The following is a 19,020-nucleotide window of genomic DNA, read 5'->3' on the forward strand; positions in this document are numbered from 1 at the left end:
GAGTAATGAAGTTCAAAATTTTGCTGTGGTGGGATTGCTGTGCAAGTGCATTGAGTGATCCTGTCCTGGTTAGTTAGTCTCAGCTTGTTTGCCTTTTCGGCTTTTCCCGGTTAGGGGTCGCCACAGCAGAACTCTGGTCCGCTAATGATTGTAAGTCGATTTTTATGGTGCCGAGTTGCCAGCCCCGTGCCCAACCTTCAGTGAAGGCACACCCATTCACGCATGTCTTTCGGAGGCCACTCAACCGCGGGGAGGACATGCAGACTCCACACGGAAGGCACTCCAGTCGAGAATCGAACAGGAGAACTTCTTGCTGTGAGGCAACAATGCTACCGCTGTACAACTGCGGCATACTCTAAATGTTGTGATGCTAAGCTGTACCTACAGTTGTGAAGGAGTCTTAATTCATACACTTCTGAAAACATTCCTTTTGGCAGCTACCACTTTCAAAAATGTTCTGTTTAGAAAATGTAATATGCCAAAAAGGAAGTAGAGTAACATGTTAGCTACTTGTTATTTTGTATGCTGTTTCAGGCGAGTTGCATATTAAGCAGGTGATTTTTAGGATTAACTAAAGCCGATTCATTAAAGATTGGATATAGAAATATAAGGATACCTAATTTAAGTTGCAGGTGACACAACAGTGCAATGGATATCATTCCTCTCTCATAGCAGTTGCTTTTCCTCGTGTGCCTTCTTTGCAGAATCTGCATGCCTCTGAGTCAGTTTTTTCGCACCAGTGGGTGCTTCACTTTCTTTCCACGTTATAAGTGGGTGCTAAAGGTAAATTGATTACTCTTAAGCTTCCCTGGCTGATTGTGTGAAGGGGGGGGGGGTACATTTAGCCTGCAGTTTAATAATTGGCTTAGTTTCTGGTGCCATTCTAAGGGGGTGGAGTATTTGTTAGCATGGAAGGAAATGGTCAGCAGATCACACTGCTTTGCCAGGGATGGTCTGCACCTTTCCTCTCTAGTCTAACCAAAAAGCTCCACTCCCTACAAGATCTCCTCACCCTAAACAATTATGCCATCTGTGTGGTCACTGAGACAGCAGAGACCACACTAGCAGTGCAAGGATAGAATGCCTTCCACACAAACTAGGTACGACACAGACGGGGATGAAGGAAGAGGTGCCTTGATTTATATAAAAAGTAAATATATCTCAAGTCTGGTCAAACAGGACTATTCACATGAGCTTCTCCATGTTTGAATTACCATAGGCAAAATCCCATACCATTTCCTTGCAAGCTGTAGGTCCCCCTCTATGACCCAGGGAATCCATAACATGTATTTCAACTTATTAGAAACGCTCTCCATCCAAACCAATACCATATTCATGGGCAAATTTAATTACCCTACTATTAACTAAGAATCGTATACAACACCAAACATACAGGCAGAGATATTCCTGGAGTTTGTAAACACAAACTTCCTTGACCCAGGTTATCAGGACACTGACAAGGGGTGTAATCATTCTGGGACTGATGCTGCACACTCCCTTGTGTAATGTCTTTTTTTGGTAAGCTCAGACCACAAAATGGTCTCCTTTGAAGTAAAAATAAAGCCTGGAACTCCATTAACCACCTTATGTTTTCCAGTCTCCTAGTACAGTACCTAAGACACTCAGGAAGGCTACTTCAGTTAATGGCCATTTCCTTTTTTGCACCTGTGATGGTTTGTCAGGCATGGGCCCATTGATAGAACACATTGCACTACATCTTTGAGTTGTGCTTGGGGGTATAACTGGTTGTGTGGGATGTAGTAAAATGTCAGCTTTGCAGGATGTGTTGAATGCAGTAATTACTTTTTTTTGCCTTGGATGTAGGACCCCTGGTATTCCATCATTCCATTTAAGGATCACTTTTTCTTGAACTGAACCCTCAGCATTGACTGGACAGTGCTGTGTATATCACAAGGTTGAGTTTTCTGCTAATGGCATCTACAGAGCTACATTGTGGGTATCCCATACCCATTGATGGTTATAGTCTTCTCGCACATGCCATCAGACTTCTATATTCTAACTGTCCCAAAATTCCTTAGGGAATATTTATGTAAAGAGAGCAGATGGAAGAAAAGCTCAAGAGACACTGATTCCATCTATTATTTCCAAATAAGGAGCAGATAGAGAGTCTTGTTTAAAGGTTTACATGCTTTCTTCTTTGCACACAATACTTAAGAAGCATATATACCTTCTTGCGGAATTGCCTATTTATTTTGGGATAGTTGTAAACACTAGATGGTGCTTAACCCAAGTGCAGATATTTGGAGTCTGACCGATGGTTTAGAAGACATTACAAACAACATTCTGATGTGACATTAAAAAACTTCACAACACTAATACATAGTAGTGGCACACTGCGTGTTAGATTTAATAGTGCAGAGAAGGATGAGAAGTGATGAGGGTTAAGACATTGCCTACAATTATACTCTAATATAATTCTGAAGGTAGGTAAAATAATCCTAATATTTCTTGACAAGTTGTGGAATAAGTATTTACATATTGGTAACTTATTGTACCTTCTTATCAAGTTGCATTTTGTTATTGCAGTTTTTAATGTTATTGGCTGAAAGTTTTGTTATGTACAGTTTCAAATTGTCAGCTATATCGAACCGCAAATATTTATGAAATGCTGCTTTTGATAGCAACATTTTAAGCAATTTAAAAAAAAAGTTCTTGTTTAGTTAAATTTGTAGTAATGGCCAAACAGTTATTCCTTTTTAATACAATAAATCTGGTTTCTCTTCTGTGCATATAAGAAACGGAGCTGCCACAGTCTGAAATAATGAGATCCTGCTACGACAGAAGCACCATTGAAGACTGGATTTACAGAGTGTGTCATATCTCTTCGTTTCTGACCTTTGTGGTCAGTCAAAGCCTTAGTATTGACCTATCAACAACAGATGAGCAGAGTGCATCAGTGAAGCTGCTCCCACGGTGCAGGGGACCAGAATGGACAGAGTTTTCCAGTATTTTGGACCTTCCTTCTGCAATTTACCTTAATTCCCAGCTGCCATCAGAGCTGCAACACCAATGGCGACTGCTGTTCTCCAACCGCATTCATGGTGAAAGCTTTTCACAACTCTGTGGTAAAATTGTCAGGCAGGGCCCAACTATAATCATTCTGAAGGATACTGATGGACATATATTTGGAGGGTTTGCATCTCACAGCTGGGAATTCAAACCACAGTTCCAAGGTATAGTAAACCATTTTAACTTGTGTGTGTTACCTTCTTTATTTGCTAGCTTTAAAGAATGAAATGTAGCCAGGAACTTATGCATTACAGCTAAAGCTGTTCATCACCAAATGTTCAAAGTGCTGTTGAAGACCATGTTGGTTAAAAGAACTACTACAAGGCATAGTGTTTTCCTTGTAGAGGTACCAAAAAGGAGGTGCTTCAAATGTTTAAAAGAACTCATGGTATAGGAATGAACCACTATGCATAAAATGCTGTTAGTGGCAAAAGTTAGAACATGCAGGTGTTAATTACTTCAAGGTGACTTTTACCGCAGTCTCATTTTGCAACTTGCTCTGTATAAGCATTTACCTGTGCTTTTTTCATATTCCCCAATGTTTTCCTTTCACATGTATATCTGTTAATGTCACTCCTTCTATTGTGTGTATATCTATATTTATGTTGTGTGTATATCTATATGGCTTAATAATATGCATCTCATAGTATTACTGTGTGAGTGATGCAATTATTTAATGAAATTGTATGCAAAACTGTGTGGTTGTATATATTCAAAATCCTTTAAAGCCATACATTTTACACTGCAGAAATGAGATGATTGCATCTAATACAATCATACAGTGACATTTTTATAGTTCTCAAGATATTGTGTTAATGACGATGCTGAAATTTTTAGTCAAAATGTTAAGTAATTATCCAAGTATGCCACTGACATCCTACTGGTCAAAGGAGAGATTCCTGTCTATGACTGTATCTTGCTCATTATCAAAATCTGTCTTAAGTGTGCATTCTTCAGTACAGCAAGTGGCAAGGATCAATTGTCTTCTTAAAGTTATTATGATACATTTGTTAACATTAAAGAACAAACCATGATTTTTAGAACATGTTTAAAAGGTGTTCTGCTCTTTCTGGAGAGCCACTGTGTCTAAATGGGAGAGAAAAAATGCTATCAAGTTTCCAGTTACCTGCAGACTTCATGTGTCTTTAAAGAAAACCTGCGCAGACTGTAAATCCTTGAATAGCTAGTCCTTTATGTTTATTTTTAAAAATGCTGGGTCGAGTAGGATTATTTGTTTTCATGCTCAGATTATATGCTTGTTATTTCTCTGGATTGCCTGTTTTCCCAGGAGACAATTGTCAGGATGCTCTGCTTTGATGATCAAAGTGACCCCAAATGTTTTAGTTTATTTTGGAATGGATCAGTGATCTGTCTACTGTAATGCTACAAATTGTTACTGTGATTGCTGTTTTTTAATTCTGTTTTAGAAAATAGACTGATGTCTCTCCTTCCACAGACCTCTAAGAAGGAAACCTCACTGGTCTACATGAAAAGAGACATGGAAGAGCTCTTGGATTATGTAGCCAGGAGGGGTATGACCCTAGGCCTGAGCAGCATCCTACCATCACCCAGAATGATACCACAGTGCAAGCAGAAAATGATTGATTTTACCAATTGGCTAAATTTCTGGTGTCATTCTAAGGGGATTCAGTATCTGTCTGCCTGGGATGACATGATTGACAGACATCGATGGTTTGCCAGAGATGGCCTGCATCTGTCACCCTGGGCTTCCGGATACTGGCCAAGGCTCTTGCCATGCCTATAGTGCCTTTTTAGGCAGTGTTCCAAAGACCAAATTACCACTGTGACAGTTAAAACAAATGGAATCTGAGGGTCATGCTGCTCAACACTAGAAATCTAAATCTCAAAATGCACTTGCTCGAAGCACTCCTTAAAATGGAGAACATTGACATTTGTCCTGTGACAGAGACCTGGTTCAAGGGAGCAGAAAGCACCCCTGCACTACTAGGCTGTAACTCATTCCACACCTTTCGGCCCCAGAACTTGGACCAAAGTTCCAAAGGTGGTGGTGTTTCCATATTCATAAAGGATGTGCACATCTCCAAACTGGTAGCCCAATATAACACATCAGAGATGCTTCAGGTGCATCTAACACTGGGTAAGACAGTGATTCAGGTCATAGCCTGTTATAGGTCCCCAACCATGTCCCAAGACTCACACTCCACTATGTTCATCGTGTTTCGCTGTTGCAGTCCTTACAAAATGAGTTTTCTGGCTCCCGGTAGCCCACAGTCGGCTAGAATACCAAAGTCCTTGGTATGTGATGTCGGCTGCCTTCGGTTTAGGCCTGACATCAGGTACAAAGGAAGGCAGCTGACGCCGTTTCCTCAGTCTTTCTTGCTGCAGAGCCCAAAGCAGAAGCATTTTGCACAAGTGTCGGTCGGCTACCTTCTTTTTGTATTCAGACTGCTTAGTTGAAGCCATTCTCGGATAAGTACCCCATTGGGGACCCACTTTTCTTGCTTTAACGAATGTCAGAGAAAGTTAATAACTGTCTTGCCTGTGGCAAATAGATTCCACACCGTGATTTTCACTCCTATTGTATTACTTGTTTGGGCCTTGAGCACGACACCCCTAATTGTGTTCTCTGTGCTTCTTTCAACCCGTGTAGCATTTGCCGTAGAGCTAGGATCTCATTCAAGCATTTCAGAATTTGGCCTAAGTTCATTGGTATGGCGTCTTCTGGTCTCCCGACTTCAGATGTTCCTAAGAAGTTCAAAGATAAGGACCGCAGCAGGCTTAGGGTCAGATTAGCCGACGAAGTCCCTGTTAAGCTGGTTGTCGGCCCAGCGTTAGTCAGTGAAGTGTTTTCTTTGGCCCTGCAGTCCATGGATGTTCAGCAGCAGATGTCTGCGAAGACCTGTTCTGAGTCCTCCATACCGCAGGCTTCCACTTCGTCTTCTGACCCTCTGGCAGTCACCGCCTCTGATTGATCTGGAGCCGCTAAGCAGGTGCCGGCTTCTGAGGCCTCTTTTCTCCACCAGGAGATCAGATCGAGACTGACGACCTTGATTCAGACTTCTGCGGTGGCTAGGCCTCCAGAGTCCCTCCGGCTTTCTAGCAGGACTTCCAGCCGAAAATCTACTCCAAAGCAGGCGCCGGCCTCCCCTCAAATGCCTCCGTCTCAAATTATTAAAATGACTAGTGATCTCGTGACCCTTATCAGAGGCTCTCAGCCACCTCCTTCTAAGAGGGCTAGGGAATTGCCCCCAGAAGTTTTTTCTGCCTCAGACTCTGAGGTTTCCAGCAACTCTGCTGATAAAGAGGAAAACTCTCAACTTTTTTCTGGTTTTGAGGATTCTGATGCAGAAGACTCCATCCCTTCTGCCTCCCCTCCTGAAGATTTTTCTTTTGGAGATACTCTGAATACTCTTAGGGAGCATTTCAAATGGGAAAGTCAGGACTATTCTGTCTAAGAAATGGATTAGGGAATTCTTGGATTTGCCACAGCATAAGCCTTTGGCTATCCCTCTGGTTTTGGAAGTTGTTGATGTTTTCATGGAGAATTCTTTGACTCCTAATTCTGTTCCTCCTGCTCCCAGAAAGCCTGACAGGTATTATACAGTTCCTGATACTCATCAGTTCCTTTTCAAGAATCCTACTGCTGATCCAGAGATTATTTCTCAGGGCCCTAAAGGTGTTAAAGCCATGGTTGCTAAAAATCCTGTTCCTTTTGACAGGGAATCTAGGGCCTTGGATAGATGGGGTAAAAAGTTTTATACTTCTTCCACCCTGGCTATTAGGTCTGTTAGTTGTCTTTTTTTATATGCTTAAGTATCAGCAGCATACTTTGGAGGCTATTAAGGCTAAAATTGCTGGTGTTCCTTCCCTGATGGAGAGTAAGGACATGCAAGATTTATTGAATTCTGCCACGCTTGTCACTAAACATTCTGTACATTGTGGTTTTGACACTTTGGAGGCTTCTTGCAGGGCAGCAGCCACTGGTTCTGTCATTAGAAGACATGCTTGGCTCACAGAACAGCCCCTTTCTGAACCTGTCAAATATAAATTACTGGATGTGCCTTTGCACAAGGACAATTTTTTTGGTAGCAAAGCAGAAGAGGTGTTGAAAAAGTTGGAGGATAAGGCCAAATCTATGCAAACTGTTAAGGACTTTCTGCAAGTTCAGCTTCCTCGTTTTAGTAGACATTACCCTTCTAAGAATTGGACTTTTCCTGACCCTAATAAACAGGTTCGCACTAGGCCTAGGGGTTACAGGTCTTCTAGGGGACAGACTTCCACCCCTTAAAAGGCTAAGCACTGGCAGGCATCCTCTTCAAAATCGCGGAGTTTTAAGCAAACTTCCCAAAGCAAGCATTCCCAATGACTCTAGCCTTCCCCTGCCTGCCTCTGTGGGCCCAGGGTTTCCTTTGGGGGAAGGTTAGCCATTTTTGCAGATGTTTGGTTCACCATCACAGACGACAAATTGGTGCTCAAAATAGTATCCCGAGGCTACAAGTTCTCCTTTCACACCTTCCATGTCCACCAAGGATGCCCAGATATCCCTCCAAATCAAAGGGCAGAAGCAGAAAAACAAGTTTCTTCTTTGTTAAACCTGGGAGCAATAGAGCCAGTTCCTGCACTACAGAAAGGCCAGGGTTTCTACTCAAGACTTTTCCTGGTTCCCAAAAAAGGGGGCACCTGGTGCCCTATTCTGGATTTGTCCATTCTGAACACTTTTCTGGTGATTCCCAAATTCAAATTGCTCACTCTTCAGCAGTTGCTGCCAATGCTGGTCAAGGATTCCTGGCTGGTGACTTTGGATCTCAAAGGAGCTTATCTGCACATCCCAATAAGGGAAAGCTGCAGGCAGTTCCTTCACTTCAGGATGGGGAACAGGCACTTCCAATTATCTGCACTGCCCTTTGGCTTATCTACTGCTCCCAGAGTTTTTACAAAATGCCTGACTCCAGTCATTGTTTTTTGCAGGCAAAGAAACATTCAAATTTACCCTTACTTGGGTGATTGTCTTATTCAGGCAAACACTCCAGAGGAACTTCTAAAGGATTTGGACTTTGTAAAGAACCTTCTTTCCTCTTTGGGCTACACCATCAATGAAAAGAATTAAAAATCGATACCCACCAGGGAGATTGTATTCCTAGGAATGAGCCTGAACACAGCCGCCCAGATGGTATTCCTCCCTCAATAGAAACAAATGGATCTTTTGAATTACTTCAGAAATTTGGCAAGCATGATCCAGCTCTCTGCAAGGCAATTCCTGCAAGCACTGGGATTCATGGCTTCATGTATTCTGATGATTCCTTATGCCAGACTGCATATGAGGAAAATACAGTGATACCTCAAAAATCTTTGGTGTCATCACACTCCAGATTTAGACTTGATACTTCGTCTGATTCCCTGCCTGCAGACAGAGTTCCTTTGGTGGGCGAGGCCAGTGCACAGAACAAAGGCCTGCCTTTCTGCCCACCTCTTGCCAGCCAGACTCTCACCACAGATGCCTCGGACTACGCTTGGGGAGCACATCTACAGGGCAGATGCATTCAGGGGACTTGGAACTCTCAACAGGTTCATTTGCACATAAATCTGAAGGAATTGATGGCAGTCCAGCAGGCCTTGATGGCTTTCAAGCATCTTTTCTCTCCTGGTACTCTTCTGGTCAGGACAGACAACACCACAATCATGTGGTACATCAGCAAGCAGGGAGGGACTCACTCTTACCCCCTGTGCAGACAAAGCATGATACTATGGTCCATAGCAGCTTCCATGGCTATTCATCTGGTAGCTCAGTTTCTTCCAGGAAGGTTCAAAACCTTGGCAGACTGGTTGAGCAGGCAGGTCCTGGATCCTCACGAGTGGCAATTAAACAAGACCATCTTCTATCGCATCATTCAGCATTGGGGCACTCCCCAGGTGGATCTTTTCTCCTCTCCAACCAACCACCTTCATCCAACATTTTGCACCAGGGATCATCACAACAAAGCTTAGAAAGTGGATGCTCTGTCCTCCCTTGGATACAGCTCTTGATTTGTGTATTCCCTCCTCTGCCTCTTCTTCCCAGAGTGCTGTTAAAGATAAGGGATGAAAAACCAAGGGCCATCATAGCTCCAGACTGGCCCAGATAATATTGGTATCCACTACTTCACAGTCTCTCCCAGTCTCAGCCTTGGCATCTTCCCCTGATACCAGATCTCTTAGTTCAGGAGGGGGGAAAAATTCTGCATCCTCATCTTCAGACTCTGCATTTGGCAGCCTGGCTCATAATTTAAACCTTTCCCAACAGGTGGTTGAGGTCCTTTGTGAGGCCAAGAGGCCTAGCAGTAGGAAATCTTATGCAGGTAAGTGGAAAAGATTCTCCATTTGGATGCAGACTAGAGGGGAAGACCCTTCTCAACCTACTCTTCCTCTTATTCTTGACTATCTGGCAGGCTTGCTTAATGGTGGACTTTCCTTTTCTTCTATCAAGATTCATGCTTCAGCTATTTCTGCTCAGTGTTCCTCTGAGCAACCCATTTTTTCTCATCCCTTGATAAAACAGTTCCTCAGGGGAGCTAGCAATTTAAAGCCTCCCAGAAGGGTACCTACTCCTGCTTGGGATCTTAAATCTGTACTTGTGAAACTTACTCTGCCTCTTTTTGAACCAGCTGCATCAGCAGATCTGAAGTTTCTCTCCTGGAAAACTGCCTTTCTCTTGGCTATTACTTCAGCTAGAAGAGTTTCTGAGCTGCAGGCTTTAATGGCAGTAGAGCCTTTTATCATCTTCCATGTGGATTGGGTTTCTCTTTGTACTAATCCCTCCTTTATGCCTAAGGTGGTTTCTAGCCTGACTCTTAACCAGTCTATCCAGCTGCCTACCTTCTGTCCTAATTCTCAGAATAAAGGGGAAAGGTTACTGCATTCCCTGGATGTGCATAGACGGCTTAGATTTTACTTGGACAGGACTAAACCTTTTCGAAATGCTGGTCAGTTTTGCTCCTGGAGCTCAGGGCAAAGCTATTTCTAAGCAGACCATTTCTAAGTGGATTGCTCATTGTATTCACTTTTGTTACTTACAGCATGGCAAGGTTCCTCCTCAGAGTATTAGGACCCATTCTTCTAGAGCAACCTCTACCTCAGCAGCTTTTTAAAGAGGTGTACCTACTAGGGACATCCTGAAAGCAGCTACCTGGACTTCTGTCCACACTTTCACTGAACATTACAATTTACCCTTGTTTTCTAAGTCCAGGGCTGGTTTTGCCACTGCAGTGTTGCAGGGCATCCTTACCAGCCCTTAAACAGTGGGTGTTCCTCCTCCCCCTTTTTTTTTCCTGGGCTTTGGGAATCAACCCATTTTGTAAGAACTGCAACAGTGAAACACGATGAACATAGTACAGTTGTGTACACTTACCGTAAATGTAGATGTAAATGTTCGAGTGTATTCTCTGTTGCAGTCGTGGCCCCCCCCCCTTCCATCCCCCCTTTTTTCCCAGGGCACAGACTGGATTTTTCTTTTCCTGGTCTAACTTTTTTTGGGGGGGCTCCTAACAGTTAAGGCAAGAAAAACTGAGGAAATGGCATTGGCTGCCTTCCTTTGTACCTGACATCCTGACAGCAGGCCTAAACCAAAGGCAGTTGACATCATATACCAAGGACTTTGGTATTCTGGCCGACTGTGAGTTACGGGGAGCCAGATAACCCATTTTCTAAGGACTGCAACAGTGAATACACTTGAACATCTATATTTACGGTAAGTGTACACAACTGTACTTTCCTAAGCACCCTGGAGAATGTTAGGGTCCAACCTAACACTTTCATACTGGGCGACTTCAACTACCCCTCCATTAACTGGGAAAACTACTCATGCACCAATACACTTGGCCAATGTTTCCTGGGATTCATTAATTTCAATGCCGTGGACCAGCTCATTCTTACCCACACTAATGATAGCAACATCCTTGAATTGGTCATTACTAACATGGGCGACTGTTGCTCTACACCAATAGTCAACTCCTTCCTGGTTAGATCCGACCACAAATTAATCACCTTGGAAATCCACCCCCCCCCCCTCGCAAAGGTAACCACCATGAAAAACTTCTCCAAAGCTAACTTTGGGCTCCTAAAAACAGAGGTGGCTAACTTCACGGCACCCATGCAAACGGAGAATAGTTACATGACCACCAAATCATACACCAATGCACTGTACGAACACGTACACAAATGCATGGATCTCACCATACCCAATACAACCAAGACGCTTTCCTCCAAAAAAGGAATCCAAGCTGGTGGTCCCCTGCCATAAACAAACTCTACAACAGAAGGAGGAAACTGATGTGGAATAAGGTGAAGTCCCAAGACTGTAAAAACTCCATTATCAGCCTCAGCAAAAAGTTGAGATCCCTCATCAAATCCTCTAAAGCTAGCTATAAAAACAGAATTGCAGCAGATAGTAAAGACAACCTCAAGACCTTCTGTAGTTATGTAAATAATCTCCACGGCAATACCCAGATTTGCTCTGAGCTACTGCACAATGGTACCTCCTCTACCAAGCCAACAGATATTGCTAATATACTGGTCAACAGATTCAGTGTCAACTTGACCCCCCCCCCCCCAAGGACCAATCACAATACCAGAAGATTGCCAGGCACCCAGTATTGCTGCTGAACAGGTTAAAGCAGCACTGTCCAAGGCCACAAATACAGCTTCTATGAGACCTGACAATATCCCTGGCTGTATTCTACATGAACTACAGAGTGAACTGACACCTCACCTGTGTGCCCTGTTCAGTCACAGCCTCAACTCAGGCTTTGTCCCTACCAAAAGGTGCACTGCTACAGTCATCCCTCTCCACAAAGGATGAGCAACAACAGACCCTGGGAACTATTGCCCCATTAGCCTGACAAGTCTGATATGCAAAGCTATGGAACACATCATCATGGACCTAATAAACAAGGATATAGGGAATCTCCAAACTCTGGATTCCACACAGTTTGGTTTTGTGAAGGGTAGATCATGCCTGCTCAACTTCGTCGAGTCAGTCACCAGAGCTGTGAATGAAGGCAAGGTGGCTCATACAGCCTACCTTGATCTTGTCGATGCCTTTGATACCATTCCCCACTCAGGAATCATAGAAAAACTCACTAAGCTAGGCATCAACCCCTGTATCACTAGATGGGTTGCAAACTGACTCACAGATAAAACCCACAGTGTGAAAGTAGCTGACTCCAAGTCAGACTGCCAACCAGCCACGAGTGGAGTCCCACAGGGATCAGTCCTGGGTCCTCTCCTGTTTGGTATGTACTTCTCAGAAGTCCAGAACAACACGAAGGGACTCTGGCTGACAAAGTTCACAGACGATTGCAAGTTGGGAGCCATTACTAACTCCCCAAGTGATGTTGACATCCTACAGAAAGGCTTCACTGAAACCAACGACTGGTGTCAGAACCATGGCCTTAAGCTCAATGCCAAAAAAATGTGTCATCATCCCCTTTGGGAAAAACCCAGTTCCCATGAATTACCACATCAATGGTCGTCCACTGAACACAGAAGGCTCTATAAGAGATTTGGGAACATAGGTTGAAAGCAACCTCTCTTTTGATCACCACTTTGCCACTGTGGTCAGAAAGTCCTTCTATGTGGCACATCTCATTACTAAGGGTTTTGCATCCAGGAAGAAAGAGGTCATTGTCTCCCTCTACTCTTCCCTCATTATGCCAATCATCGAGTACAATGCCCCATTTGGCATGTATCTCATTAGACACCTGCAACAATGGGGGAGGCCGCAAAAGTACCTTACAAAGAGGATCCTAGGCCTTAAACACTTGTCCCATTTGGACAGACTCAAAAAAACTACTAGAGGCGATCTCTGCTGGACTTACAAAGCCATATCTGACCCAGCTCTGTTAGAAATGCTAAATAATGCTTGTTATTGTGGGGGGCTGCACCCTCCACATCCACTGCTAAATATATATTCCAACTCTGAGGTTGCACTACAATGAGGAAAGGCAAATATTCCAATCCTCACTCTACCATGACCCCCAAAAAAAGTTTGTTCTCATGCGTTTTCGCTTATATGAGCGTTCGACAATATTATCATTCGATATGGTAATATGGACCCTATATATATATATATATATATATATATATATATATATATATATATATATATATATATATATATGGATTCACTTCAGAAGCTTGATGGATCTAGGACGTTTGCTTGAATGAGCAAACGTCCAAATCCATAACAACCGAACACACGAAAGCGCTTTTATCAAAAAAGCACTTTCGTTAAAGCACGTTAGAAAAATAAAAAAAACTTCATTAACGTTTTGTTGCCCCCCACACCCCCCACTTTAATATTTTCCCTCTGAGACCACACTACAGTGGGGAAAGGGGAATTTTCCCTTATCTGCACCGTAGTACGGCCTCGGCAACAGGCATACTTACGCGAAAGTGCTTCTTCGGTGAAAAGCACTTTTGCGTATGCATGCCCGGTCATTTGGGTTTCAGACGTTTGCTCATTTGAGTAAACGTCCGAGACCCATATATAGATATAGATTTATATATATATATATATATATATATATATATATATATAATATACATACATACACACACACACACACACACACACATATATATATGTGTATATACATATACTAGGAAAGTTTTTTATGTATGTCAAAGAGCTATGCATACATTTGAACATTTAACTTGATGTTTCCTATACAGGGAAATGTCAAACAGTGTGGATTCACTTTATCGCACTCTAAGCACTGTGATGCCTTACATAATATATGCTTGGAGGGTAAACAGGGTAATGTTCATATTTTCCTTTTAGTTACTATAGTCCGATGTCATGTTCTAAGAAAACAGCAACAGTGAGATCTTGTCCAGCCTAGTAAACTAGGATGACGTGTACTTTTTCTTAGAGTGGACCCATTGCAGTCATTGTGAAACTTGTAAATTGTTGATTCTCAAACCATTAAAATGGCTTCTTAAGTTTCACGCCCCCCTTCTAAGTTGTTCCTGGCTACCTAGTCTTCTTTAATAACTTAGTTATGGTATCAGATTTTAAGTTCTTTACATAGTTTTTCTTGAACTTTTTGAAATGCTGTCCTTTGTTGTACAGTCTGAAATTCCAGAGAGGTTCTTGGACGAGAGTTCTTTCATTTGCTCACAAAAAGCAGCAAATACTCCAACTCCTTAAATACTCGAAACAAAACAAAGCAAATGAAGTAATAAATATTCCGTTTATTCTCACAAGTAAGCTCTTTCGTCTCAACACCTTTCCAACGAGACTTCTTCAGACAACACTTTCACATAAAAAACAATCTTTTATACTATCAGCAGCAGGTCACATGACAATCATAAAATGCATCACTTAATTAATTACTAAGCAATATCATATAAAACTTTAAAAACATGCATATCCTATAAATAAAGCCATGCAACTAATGTAGTTAAATGAAATAAATACTAATGTTTGAAACATCTTCTTTTTAAATACATTACAAATTCTTCCCTGTTATTAAGGCCAGGGAGGAAACAGGCATTTTGCCTGACTTGCCATGAATACTCTAAGCAGCCTAACTCTTCCTCTATATTCATATAAAACACTGTGTCATTTAATTTTTCTAATACCAAACATTTAAAATTAACCTTACATTTTTTGGTTTTATAATGCTTACTCATAGCATTCTTTTCATCCTCAACTTGAATTGCATATTGTGCATAAGTTAGGCTAAATGCCTGTTTCCCCCTGGCCTTAATAACAGGGAAAAATTTGTAATGTATTTAAAAAGAAGAGGTTTCAAACATTAGTATTTATTTCATTTAACTACATTAGTTGCATAGCTTTATTTATAGGATATGCATGTTTTTAAAGGTTTATATGATATTGCTTAGTAATTAATTAAGTGATGCATTTTATGATTGTCATGTGATCTGCTGCTGATAGTATAAAAGATTGTTTTTTATGTGAAAGTGTTGTCTGAAGAAGTCTCGTTGGAAAGGTGTTGAGACGTAAGCGCTTACCTTGTGAGAATAAACGGAATATTTATTGCTTCATTTGCTTTGTTTTGTTTCGAGTTCTTTCATTTGCCCCAGTTTATACCTGTTGTAGGTTGCATACAGTTTTTATGACTATAAGTATTATGAGTGGGTCTTTATTCACTCTGTTTAATTACCTGAGTATGTAGTTGGAGCCACAGAGTTTGCTTGTAGAATTTTTGGTACATGCATTCTATTGTTGTTAATGATAACACTGCAGGAGTTGTATTTTCTACCATGTACTGTTTGAGTAAAAAACTGTCACAGAAATGAATACTGAAGTTGTCATGGCCTGTCCTTGCTTTATGTCAGAGGATTTTAAATAGATGAGGAAGCACAGTAATGTGTTGTTTTTTTTTATATTTGTACCCTACAGGTGATAGCAGCTGTTTCTTGTTTACCACTTATCCTTCCCTTGGTGTTTACACATACACAGGTTATAATGATCACTACATGTACTTGAATAGCGGCCAGCAAACCATGCCAAATGGGTTGGTAAGTACGGTTAATAATAGCTGATGGGTGTAACACTGTTCCTATGTATTATTCTGTGTAGTATGCAACAGCCATTTCCCAAATGAGAACTGCAAAGATGAAGGCAGAATGGAGTTATCTATTTACTTGGCTTTAGTAAATATTTATGCACTTTAATTTAAAAATTGACCACAATTATGCAGATATCTGAACAGACAAAACAAATGTAGAGTAATTTGACTTAATGTAGTGAGTGTTTATGCAAGCTTGGGGGAATCATTAAAACTACACTGTTGCTATCTAGATTTTTTTACACTATGTTCTGTAATAACCTGATGTATATTCAGAAGTAATTAATTGTTTATAATTTCCCCGAGTAAGACCTCCATGCAAAATGTTATTCTGTCTGTAGTTTTGATGTGTATCCAGCAAAAATAATATTTTTTAATCTATTTAAAATCTCAGTAATCATCTGTGGTATCATACCAATCTCTTTGTTATGGAGTGCATTCACCAGCACAGAGCTCAGTTTTTTGCTACTTTCTGCAATGTTAACATTTCTTTGCAGTCATTGCTGGAGAGTGTGTATTTTGTGGCACAGGAAGAGTGTGAAACCCTAGTGTTCCAAACCTGTGAGGTACTGCACGTATGGCCATGAGGTACCAGCAAGTGGCACTCACTCACTTTTCTTATAATGCCCTGGACCTTTACACAATGTCCCAAGCTATCTTGTGGACCAGTATTAAAAGAAGTCCCATGCCCTTTATTATACTAATTTTGAAAAATTCATTACAGACTTGCAGTGATGCCATCAGGAAATGGGTAGAGGTCATGGCACTGTTCAGTAGTATATTGGGTGCCATTGGCAACAAATCTTAAAGCAGATCATTGTTTATTGAGCATAATTCTCATCTTTTTATAACTGAAGTAACATATCATTAATGCAATAAAAAAAAAATTACTTTATTATAAAATGGGTTACAGTTCTCCAAAAACTGATAAACTCGACATAAAATAGGCTTAACATATAATTTAATGAAATTATATAATCCAAAGGTAGTGATTGTAAATGTACCTCCTAGGAGAGAAAAGCCATGAGGTCATAAGGAGCATCATGGAGAACTCCAAGGACTATTCAGAATTTAACAATAGGATATGGAATTCCACCGATAAGGAGCACAATAAGCAAATATGTTTAATTTCCTGGCACTCTCAACAAAACATGGGAGAGTCACTAGGAGTCCCCCACTGGACAAATACAGATGCTGGATAGCTGATATGGTACCGGTAGGTTCTGCATGCAAGCAATACCTAGACCATTTAGGGCTTAATGGTTAAGGTGTGATGCTTTAAAATGTCTTTAACAGTGTTTAATTCTTTACAGGAACTTCCTTGGTGTCCTAGCCAAACTTCTAATTAGTATGAACACCACCTCTGAATGAATCTCACTTCAAAAACAAGCCATGCTTATTTGGACTAATATGGTCTACAAAAAATTAAAAAAAATCTTAAAGTACATCCAGTTTTGGCATGACTTTGTACAAAACTATATTCTTATTCATACCTGCATTGCTGATTACACTGTTAACTGTTTCAGTTCTGCCACATTAATTATCATCCGCTGACTTCTCTTCAGGCCAGGGCCGGCCTTAGCTGAAACAGCGCCCTAGGCGAAGTACTGCTCTGGCACCCCTTAAGCCCCACCCACACCATACTCAAGGAACACCCGTATTTGAGCCACGCTCACAGATAGGTCACTCCCACAAAATCCACTCCAGTTCTTTCAATGTTTAAATGCATGAAAAATCAGTCATACTGTAGCAAACACCTTGTAATCTAAGGTGGTTGCATAGGGTGACCATCCCCATGACCCAGCACTAGGTGCATTGGCTGGAGCAGTCTAAGGTGGTTGCAGAGGGTGACCATCCCCATGACCCAGCACTAGGTGCATTAGCCAGAGCAGTCTAAGGTGGCTGCAGAGGCTACACATGCTGCACCACAGCTGAATCTGCAGAAATAGGAGACAAAACTAGGATTTCAATTTTACATGCTAGACAGTGACATACTGTATGTACACCTCACCACCTGTTGGAGCTGTTCATGTAAACCCCCTTGTCACCTATGCTGCTGTACAATACAGTGGTCATTAGTCTCCCTCACCTCCCATTGGTGCTGCAGCTCAGGGTGATACTTGTGCAGGTCAATATATTGATGCTTTTTCACTGCTTACCAGAGCAGGTGATTCCAATGGCGGCTTTTACAGCGCCCTAGGCAGTCGCCTAGTTCGCCTATGCCTAAGGCTGGCCGTGAGTATAAGATTGGGAAGCTTATAAACATTACAGATACTGCCATCTGAGTATACAAAACTGAAGGAGGATTTCTTAGAGAATGATCTGGAAGTATTGTAGAATTAATTATGAATACAAGGATTAAAGCTCAAAGGTGGCAAACGCTATTATTTTTGTGCAGCTTTCTGACCAAATGGTAACACAATTGTAGGAGCCCACCTAGGTGCAACAATGTGTGACATAATGAATTCCCTGACCACATGCATATTAACTGAGCATTTTATTCAAAAATGTAAACATCTGGCATATACAGAGACCCGAACCAAATGAGAAGTTAATTTGGCATGTATTTCCTCCACTTCCATGGCTGCCATTAGAAACTAATAATTTAAGTACAGGTAAGTTGAATTTTGCTTTGTGTGGGTTGCTATTCCAAGCATCTGAAGCATTCCATTTGGAAGGCAGTACTGTATAATGAGTGTAACAGCTCTAAAAATCTATTTTTTTCAAGAAATGGATTCCCAGAGCAAATGTTATCTAGCAACGCTCCACCATTTTCAAGTCAAGAATTTCAGTGCTTTGTTAAACATTGCGAATTCACACATATTACTTTGAGCTCAAAATACATTTAGTTGAGTGGTCAGATATAGACAGTTATGACAAACTGTTAATTGCCCTTACATGAATAAAATAATACACAAGATTATTAGTAGTTTTACCAAAACAGGTACTTATGAACATTAGACTGAGACCAAAACGTCCTGCTTCTTTCCCATTACTGCTCCCTGAAACAACAGACTTGTTAAAGAACAGAACTAAAACAAGTGACTGTTTACAATGTCTCCTTTTGCACTGATTGTTGCCTTGTGAGACAAAGGCATGGTGCTGTTGTTAATGGGGTAACTCGGGGAACAAGTAGGTTTAAACTGATTGACTGTGGAGCTTTCCTTGTTTAAATTACACTGCCTTATGCACCCTTCTGCTATTTTAATTGAGTTGCACCCCAAGTCTCCTGCTGTGTCTGTGTTTCAGTAGATGTGACCTTACTACCTCTCCATTCTACACCCAGGATAGTGGAATGATATTGTTATTATTTAAATAACTGTGTTAAGCCAATTAAAGTGCTTTACTTAATTGTAGTATGAAGAAACTCTGCTTTTACACTAAGTGCTGCTATGGGGAGAGACAGTAGCTGGCTGGTGCTCTGGGTAATCAGCTA

General features: G+C 41.4%; 1 protein-coding gene across 2 annotated transcripts in view; it reads left to right on the plus strand.

The window, feature by feature from the left end:
• The window catches only part of MEAK7 (MTOR associated protein, eak-7 homolog), a 167,985-nt gene that overhangs the window by 111,551 nt on the left and 37,414 nt on the right, over positions 1-19,020 (plus strand). For both annotated transcript variants that reach the window (XM_044081470.1, XM_044081471.1), the window contains 2 exons: positions 2,757-3,194; positions 15,416-15,534. In XM_044081470.1, coding sequence (XP_043937405.1) covers positions 2,757-3,194; positions 15,416-15,534 — 557 coding nt within the window. The remainder of the gene's footprint in view (positions 1-2,756; positions 3,195-15,415; positions 15,535-19,020) is intronic.

The sequence above is a fragment of the Protopterus annectens genome, chromosome 8.part0 (assembly GCF_019279795.1).
Source record: "Protopterus annectens isolate FY-2018-M chromosome 8.part0, PAN1.0, whole genome shotgun sequence".
NCBI classification, from domain to species: Eukaryota; Metazoa; Chordata; order Ceratodontiformes; family Protopteridae; genus Protopterus; species Protopterus annectens.